The 9,256-nt window shown below is 44.1% G+C and overlaps 1 protein-coding gene across 1 annotated transcript in view; it reads left to right on the top strand.

Annotated features, from left to right (window-relative positions):
* Positions 1 to 6,680, top strand: part of LOC106814800 — a 9,667-nt gene extending 2,987 nt beyond the window's left edge. Inside the window, exons 2-7 of the mRNA XM_014819153.1 lie at positions 2,710 to 2,843; positions 3,155 to 3,192; positions 3,947 to 4,101; positions 4,329 to 4,475; positions 5,182 to 5,380; positions 6,245 to 6,680. Of these exons, the coding sequence (XP_014674639.1) occupies positions 2,721 to 2,843; positions 3,155 to 3,192; positions 3,947 to 4,101; positions 4,329 to 4,475; positions 5,182 to 5,380; positions 6,245 to 6,680 (1,098 nt within the window). The 5' untranslated portion in view covers positions 2,710 to 2,720. The remainder of the gene's footprint in view (positions 1 to 2,709; positions 2,844 to 3,154; positions 3,193 to 3,946; positions 4,102 to 4,328; positions 4,476 to 5,181; positions 5,381 to 6,244) is intronic.
* The last annotated feature ends 2,576 nt before the right edge of the window (positions 6,681 to 9,256 follow it).

Here is a 9,256-nt window from a genome sequence, read left to right as displayed (position 1 = left end):
CAAAAAAACACCCCATATCCCAGTTCCCAGTAAAATAAAATCCCAATTCCCAGTTCCCAGGGTCTACATAATATATGTTTCAGGAAATTCAGTAGTTTAGGTTTCAAACACTACATAAATACTAAAATCATTGTCCTGCCCAACAAAAAGTGTGTCTCGGACCTCTCAGTTCTTTTTTTCAAAATTAAAAAATTCTTTAAATTAAGTATTAAAAATATTAGCGCAGAAATTGAAATTCCGACGAATTGACACAATTTTCCCAGATCCCAGACAATTTTAGAGGGTCTTTCCCACGTCCCGATGGACTTCTCAGTCTTCTGTTCCCGAATCACGGAAAATTTATCTGGCATTTCCCAGATAATTAAAATGGCCAATCCTGCATCCCGAAAATACCCGTTCCCCCCCCTCAATATAGTCAAGTATAGTCTTCCATGGTAATACATCATTGTATATGGTGAAGAATGATGAAAGAATGCGTTTCTTGATTCCATATTTTTAAAACATAGTCATCTTTTTTGTACATGTTTATGTATAGCGGATCCTAAAGGGAGCATACAACAGCTTCCCTGCTCGGAAGGCTGCAGTGAGCAACACTGTAGTAACTTCAAACCTATCCATGCTTCCTACTCTTTATGCAGAAACAAAGGTGAAAATTTGGAGAATATTGTGTTTTTGAATGCTTGCATAGTCTCACCAACGATGGAATTTTATTAACACATTTTTCACTGATGTTTTTTCACAAATTTATACTATATATATATGTAATATATAATTATACATATATTTATGCTAATATTACCATCACCTAGCAATTTTATTTGATAAGAATTATTCAGAATTATTGCAAGATTTTATCAAGTCATTGCATTTTATGCATTACTGCTTAGGTTACTAAGAAAGTGGAATAGAACCATCTACTAGGTTTACCATGAACCTGTATTCAGTATGCATTGGTTCTTGGTATTACTTGTAACCTTTTCTCATATATGAGTGAAGCAAGCATCTGCATTTGTAGTTATATATTGTCTATATAACGTCTTTGATTGTATCACAGATGATGGGGCAAGCAAAGGCAAGTGTGAGTCTGGTACAGAGCTTAGCTATCCAAATCTACTGAAGCTTTGCAGTGCTGATACCCCTATATATCAGGTATGAAGGATCATGGAAAGGATAAAATTTTCAGGATAGGTCAGAAATGGGGTAACTTAGAATTGATTACATTTTGGTGGTGATCCGGATCCAATTAATTATTTAATTCGTTAATTAATTAATATAATTTTTCACAGTGAGACAATTGAGCTGCCTTGGCGGAGGTCTGTGCTCTCCGAGTGCTCTAGTTAGTTCATGTTATCAGAAGTGTATAATATAGACATCTCCATACATTACACTCCTGATATAATAATATTATCATATTTCATCCAAACCATAGTTTTTGTATGCGTTTATTTAGGAAACGTTTAATTGCTTTTTATAAGCGTAATACTCTAACTCGAATTCACATAGCTATGATAGCTCCACTCTCGTAAATTTTACTGATTTTAAGTGAGTGGCTTTACCATGTAGTGCACTACAATCTAGGCGAAGGCATTTCCGAGAACAAGAGCTCTGAATGACTCCCCACGGCTGCCAGTTATTGACGCTGAGGCCCGGAAAGATGTGCTGAATGTCTATCGTGATAAAATCGAGAAGCTCTTAGAGAGAAGAGCACTTGGTTGTGAAACACATGGTAAGCAAAAATGTTAGCAAATGCGATCATATCGCTTTTACGGTTTTATAACTTGGTGGAAAAATTTTTGAGCAGAGTATAAAAGTGTAAATACCCTCTTTATACGTGGCAGCATCCCGTTAAATGTTTAGAGATATTGATATTTCTGTTGAACAGAATTCGTGTTCCTCGATAACTGGAAAAGGCACAATGGTTTTGTGTAAAATCTTCGTGAAGTATAGCAGTGCTTCAGTCAGCCATGTGTTACCTCACACAATTGCAAATGACAGCCTCTGTTACTGAAACGCACCAGTACTGTTGTAGAAGTTTGTACCTGAGTTTTCGTCTACATCTTGAAAGAAGAGTGATCGTGTTGGTGATACTTGTGCAGTTGTCAAAATCTCTTTAGCAGAGTTTTTCTCTTTGGATTTCATCGGTTTAGGAAGTCTGCAGATACTATTGACGAGTCTTCAGGAAGAGATTGAACAGCTGTCCATGAGCAAGACTAGTCAGCTGCTAGCGGTGGTCATGGACGAGATTAAAATTCTACGGCGTGAAGTCGAGCTGTTGGCGTCTTCAACAACGTACGTTTTATTATTCATTTTAAGAGCGGGAATTGCTTCAATTTTATTTAACGTTTTTTAGGTGCCATTGTGTGTGCTGGCTTATGTGCGCGCACGCGTGCATGTGCATGTGTGCCCGTGTTTGGTCAGGCTTTGTCAAATATAATCCTACCAATTTGATGCAAATATCAAAGCAACAAGGGACGTTTATGCATGGACTGCTGGACCAAAGCTACATCATGCATAGTCTAGAACTATAGCCCTCCCGCTCGGCGGAGCGGAGCGGAGGGCTATAGTTCTAGAGCTACATCATGCATTGCACACACGCACCCACCTAGCCACACACACGTACACCACATAATCCCACCGGTACTCTGTTCTTCCAGTTCAAAGTGGGGAATAAAACTATGGAGACATGTGGTTCCAATTTGTTATTGCCAGGAAATGTGAAGATGCTGTCCTTGCCAGGAACTGAATATGACCATGTAAAAATACAGTGCATGGGCACATCACTAGCAAGATTTATAAACCTAAGACATATCGACCTTTCACTTAATGCACTTACTTCATTGCGGGTTAGTATAAAGTACTATAAGGCTATGTGATAACTAAAATCTTAGTCAACTCTGTGTGTATTGTAGCAGACCACTGCATACGTGTGTGTGCATGTCTCTGTGCGTGCTTGTTTGCGTGCGTGCATATGTGTGTGCGTGTATGTTCATTTTGTCCAATTGTATTCTAAAAGTATGTCAATATGCCACTTCGTACATGATTACAACATCTCCAATGGTTTGGTAAAGAATTAGGTATTAGGACTATATGGGAACAGCGATTACAAACACGTATGAGACGTGATTGTTATTCAAGTCGTTTAAATGTTTTTCAGGGGTTGGAAACGCTGGGCCAATTGGAAAAACTCAATATGTATCCTTCAAATAATCATCACTTGGTAATGATAATGATGATTTTTGTTCTCTCTCTCTCTCACACACACACACACACACACACACACTCTCTGTCATCTCTGTCTCTCGCTCTCTTTTTCATCCCCACTCTCCTTCCCTTTCTTTCCCTCCCTCCCTCCCTCCTTTCTCTCCATCTCTCTCTCTTTCTTACTGTCACTCATCCTTCTTCCCCTCTACTTCTCCATACTATCTCCCTCGTTATGTGAATAATTCAGTCATAATATACTAATCTTTTCCTTCCTCCTCCTGCTCCTCCTCCTCTTCTTCTTCCTCTTACTCCTCCTCCTCTTACTCCTCGTATTTCTCCTCCTCCTCATCCTTCTCCTCCTCAACCTCTTGCTCCTCCTCATTCCCATCCACTTCCTCTTGCTCTGCTTCCTCCTTCTCTTGCTCTTCTTCTTCTTCCACCTCCTCCTCCCCTTCCTGCTCCTCTTTTTCCGCCGCCTCCTCCTCTTCCTCTTCCTCCTCCTCATCCGCTTACTTCCTCTTCCTCCTCCTCTTGATTCTCCTCCTCCTTCCCATCCTCTTCCTCTTGTTCTGCTTCATCATCCTTTTGCTCTTTATCCTCCTCTTCCTTGAGTACTACTCCTCTGGTAATAGACTAGTCGAGAGAAGCTATCCGGTGTTCCACTATTCTGATGAGACAAAATACAAAAGTGTGTATTACTGAAGTATCCCACTGTTTCCTTCTTAACTGGTGCCTACCAATGCAGATATCACAACAACCTTACTCTACTGAGTGAGCTCTTCAGACTACATCACAACGCGAGACTGAATGAGGTTGATATCAGAATGAATCCTGTTTCGCTAAATGAGAAAGATTACAGGCTGTTCCTCATACATCTACTGCCAGATCTTGAACTGCTCGGTATACTTCGAATGTTTGAAAGCAACTCTTAATCTATCTCGTTCATTTTGTTTTTCTCTTTATTAAATTTTATACTTTTTTAAGTTTTTTTATTATATTCCTAAGACCTTTATCAGTTCTTCAAATTATTTCTGTTGCCTCTTGGGATAATTGTTCAGCAAATGGATGTGAGTTTATATAATACTCATTGGTGTTTCATATTGCGCGTGCTCTTTTGCAAATTATAGACGACAGCAAAGTGTGGTCCAGTGAGAGAATGGCTGCACAGCTGTACTTTACAAAGTTTAGTGTTCAACAACCAGATAAAGGTCACCCAGTTTCGACAGTGGTGCCACCTAGAGTTCGTCTAGTGCAACAAGTCTTACGGTTAACAGGTAGGTACTGCATGGAGCACGAATTATTCCACCTAAAGCTAGAAAGTCGTAATAATTAGTAATGACACACAAGTAATCACTGGCTGTAGAGTTGATAGGAAATTTAAAGGAAAATTAATTAAATGATACATGTGCAATATAGAGTGGGGGGGGGTACATTCCCACTTTCCCAGCAAAAAACACCCCGTATCCCAGTTCCCAGTAAAATAAAATCCCAATTCCCAGTAGTTCCCAGGAAATTATGTAGACATGTTTCAGGAAATTCAGTAGTTTAGGTTTTCAAACACTACATAAATACTAAAATCATTGTCCTGCCCAACAAAAAGTCTGTCTCAGACCTCTCAGTTCTTTTTTCAAAATTAAAAAATTATTTAAATTAAGTATTAAAAATATTAGCGCAGAAATTGAAATTCCGACGAATTGACACAATTTTCCCAGATCCCAGACAATTTTAGAGGGTTTTTCCCACATCCCGATGGACTTCTGTTCCCAAATCACGGAAAATTTATCTGACATTTCCCAGTTCCCAGATAATTAAAATGGCCAATCCCGCGTCCCGAAAATACCCGTTCCCCCCTCAATATACTCAAGTATAGTCGTCCATGGTAATACATCATTGTATATGTTGAAGAATGATGAAAGAATGCGTTTCTTGATTCCATATTTTTAAAACATAGTCATCTTTTTTGTACATGTTTATGTATAGCGGATCCTAAAGGGAGCATACAACAGCTTCCCTGCTCGGAAGGCTGCAGTGAGCAACACTGTAGTAACTTCAAACCTATCCATGCTTCCTACTCTTTATGCAGAAACAAAGGTGAAGATTTTCAGGAGCACTCAGAGGCGGTTGGCGGATCATTTTTTGGTGCTGCGGGATGCGGATCTATGGATGCTGATATAGTCCGGTGGGTGAGTTCCCCTTTATGCCTCTTCCCCGAGGGTGTTGTTTTTTCTGATAATCCACTAGCATAAACAAGGTACTCGCTTATCGTCCGTACCTTGCTGGAGGCAGCTCGCATTGGATAGAGGTGGTATCGAGCCAATCAGGGCTTTAGAGAATTCAGTTGTGGTGCGCCTGGAGTAAAAAAAATGAGGCAGAAACGTGTGGCGAGTTTGGCTTCTGATACAATCGGTCCAAGAGATGTCAAGTTTGACGGACAATAGCTTTGAGGAACATAAAAGTTTATAAGAAATACTACGAACATGACTAAGGCCGTGGAGAGAATGAAGGTGACTCAGGATCACAAGTCTCCGTTGAGGAAACGTCGCCAGTTACTTGTTTCCAGAGACGTCGGACTTGTAGGGGCGCCTGAGTTCCTGACGCTGTGGGTTAACGCTGAAATATAGGGGGCCACGAGGCCGCCATTATTGCGGGTAGGGACGGGCGCGGGTTTCCATAGCTGCCTAACGGATCCCGTGTCGGTCGGCCAAGCGACGCCCGCCCTGCCGCCGTGAATGTTGCACCGCCACTGATTCCGGGTTTCTGTTAGGAGCATCCATGGTAGTTGCGTCACGTGGGTTCTCTAGGCCTGGCCTGGTACTCAGGCTACTCACCCATGGGCATTCAGAATTTAAGTTAGCGCCTTCGGTCGGAACGAATCTTGGGTTAATACCCCATAGTGTCGGAGTTTGAGACGGGGATCCGGCGAAAGTTGTAGTCCTTGATAAACTCCGGGAATCCGCTATAACATGAATGTGGCTCGAGGGTGGTGTTGTAAGACTCCAGACGTATTATCAGACTGGTAGGGGAAGGCCTGTTTGATTTACAGAACATGTCTGTGTGAGTTGCTCATTTGCGAGAATGAAGCGAAGACGGCGCCACTGAGCGGAGGAGCTGCGCCGGAGGCTGACGAAGCACGGTTCGTGCGAGGAGGATTGCTATGGCGCGGAAGAAACCCGGAGGCGATGAGGCCTCGCGATGGTGGGGAGAATGCCTTCGTGGCAGAGGCTGCTATATTCCCCCTGACAGCGATGGCGAATCCGAGTTGGCAGGGGCGTCGAGTCGCGGTCTCGAAAGACACCTCGCGCCGCGTATGCCGAGAACCGCTCCGTGGCACGAGTGGCAGAGGCTCTCCACAAAACCCAGCCCCGTGCCCCGGTGAGAAGCGCCGCCGCACGTGCAGCGACGCTCAGTTGCAGGCAGTTGTCGCGCGATCGCACGAGGACGGCAGGAGCAGGAGCGACAAGCCAGCACCTGAGATATGATCCAGGCTGGTCTCCTCCGCGCGCGGTGCCGTGCACCGCTAGTGTATGTTTTTGGGATCGACCTGCGTCGAATCTGAAGGGGGAGAGTGTAGCGGTGGCACCTGGGACGCTAGACCGAGTTCCACAGAGGGTGGCTCCTGGAACGGAGTGTGGGTTGATCTGTGTTTGTGACTGTATAAATTTATTTTGTGATGTCTGCTGTTATAGTGTGACGTTTTCGTGTGTGTGTTTTGGCCACTCATCGAATTAATCGAGAATAAGTCGAGTCCGCTGCATGGGGGCAGCCATGTTGGGTTTAGCCCCTCCACTCCAGCGGCGCGTGAGTGCGCTGGCTCGTGTAAACAGCTTAGGCAGTGACGTGTCCGAAGAAGACACTGGGATGAGTTCTACTAAACGCGGTGAATCGTTGAAGGAGACTAGTGTGTGCACGTCGTCCTGGTAGCCGAGTGAGGAAGGACTCGGCAGTTAGTATAGCCTACGGTCTACTTCCGATGGTATGGACGTGCTGTAGAGTGGCCTGTGAGCTGGTGGTGTGTGTGCGGTTATGGTGACAATTAGGCGACGAGTGACCATACTAATAGTACTACTAGTACTAAGTGGTGAGGTACTGTACCGGTCAACGGCGTTTTGGTGTGTGCCGTTTGCCTCATGGGTGAGGAGAAGGCAGGCGCGTTCGGTTAGTTGGTGAGTAGGCACTGTCGTACTGTCCTTTGTCCGTTGTGGGGTGCGTGAATATATACAGTACTATTAGTAGTCGAATAATTGAACATGGTTGGTTTAATATTCCTAGACTATGAGTACGGGTATTTGAGAAGTATTGAACTCTCCGTGCACGGCTGCACGAGAGGAGAGCCGCCGGTTAGCTGGTAGGCCTATGGCCCGGCTGCGTTCGTAGTTTATTCTACTTGTTTTAACGGCTCTGTGCTGACCCGTGGTGTTGCACTTGTTATTCAGCGTAACTGTATAAGGCTGGCAGGCAGGGGTGGGTTACCCGTTGTCGTGTCTGAGGTATATGTCGCTCCCTCGTCTCGGCATTGGTTTGACGTAATCTCTCGCGACGCACCGAACGGAACACGGCAAGAGATAGGTCTATTGCGGGGGGGCGCAGTAGCATGCAAAAAGGCCCGGGTGGCTGCGAGGCGGGGGGCCGACGATGCACGTGCGCAGCTACAACGTCTCCAGACACATACGGTAAGTAAATATACCTAGATTGTGTGCTAGCCATCATAAGGTGTCGACCTGGGTGGCGCTCCATCGGGTGTCGCCGGAGAGTGACGGAAACGCTACAACATTTACACTCCTGAATAATAATAATTATGCATATTTTCATCCAAAAACCATATGTTTTTGTATGCGTTTATTTAGGAAACGTTAATTGCTTTTATAAGCGTATACTCTAACTCGAATTCACATAGCATATGATAGCTCCACTCTCGGTAAATTTTAACTGATTTTAAGTGAGTGGCTTTACCATGTAGTGCACTACAATCTAGGCGAAGGCATTTCCGAGAAGCAAGAGCTCTGAATGACTCCCAGGCTGCCAGTTATTGACGGCTGAGGCCCGGAAAGATGTGCTGAATGTCTATCGTGATAAAATCGAGAAGTCTTAGAGAGAAGAGCACTTGGTTGTGAACACATGGTAAGCAATGTTAGCAAATGCGATCATATCGCTTTTACGGTTTTTATAACTTGGTGGAAAAATTTTTGAGCAGAGTATAAAAGTGTAAATACCCTGCTTTATACGTGCGCATCCGCTGAAATGTTTAGAGATAAAAAAAAATTGATATTTTGTTGAACAGAATTCGTGTTCCTCGATAACTGTGAAAAGGCAGCAATTGGTTTGTGTAAAATTTTCGTGAAGTATAGCACGTGCTTACAGTCAGCCATGTGTTAGCTTCACACAATTGCAAATGACAGCCTCTGTTACTGAAACGCACGCAGTACTGTTGTAGAAGTTTGTACCCTGAGTTTTCGTCTACATCTTGAAAGAAGAGTGATCGTGTTGGTGATACTTGTGCAGTTTGTCAAAATCTCTTTAGCAGAGTTTTTCTCTTTGGATTCATGCGTTTAGGAAGTCTGCAGATACTATTGCGAGTCTTCAGGAAGAGATTGAACAGCTGTCCATGAGCAAGACTAGTCAGCTGCTAGCGTCGTCATGACGAGATTAAAGTCTACGGCCGTGAAGTCGCAGCTGTTGGCGTCTTCAACAACGTACGTTTTATTATTCATTTTAAGAGGGGAATTGCTTCAATTTAATTTAACGTTTTTTACGGTGCCATGTGTGTGTGCTGGCTTATGTGGCGCGCACGCGGTGCCATGTGCATGTGTGACGTGTTGTGTGTGTGTGGTGTGTGTGTGTGTGTGTGTGTGTGTGCCGTGCGTGCGTGCTGTGTGTGTGTGCGTGTGTGCGCGTGTCGTGTGCAGTGGGCCCGTGTGTGCGTGTGTGTGCGATGCTGTGTGTTGTGCGTGGTGCTGTGTGTGTGTGTCGTGTGTGTGTGTGTGATGTGTGTGTGTGTGTGTGTGTGTGTCTGTGTGTGTGTGTGTGTGTGTGTGTGTGTCGTGTGTGTGTGTAGAGT

This window comes from Priapulus caudatus, unplaced genomic scaffold, assembly GCF_000485595.1.
Source record: "Priapulus caudatus unplaced genomic scaffold, Priapulus_caudatus-5.0.1 Scaffold981, whole genome shotgun sequence".
Taxonomy (NCBI): Eukaryota; Metazoa; Priapulida; class Priapulimorpha; order Priapulimorphida; family Priapulidae; genus Priapulus; species Priapulus caudatus.
The sequence above is the reverse complement of the archived record's forward strand: the minus strand, read 5'-3'. Positions and strand labels throughout refer to the sequence as shown.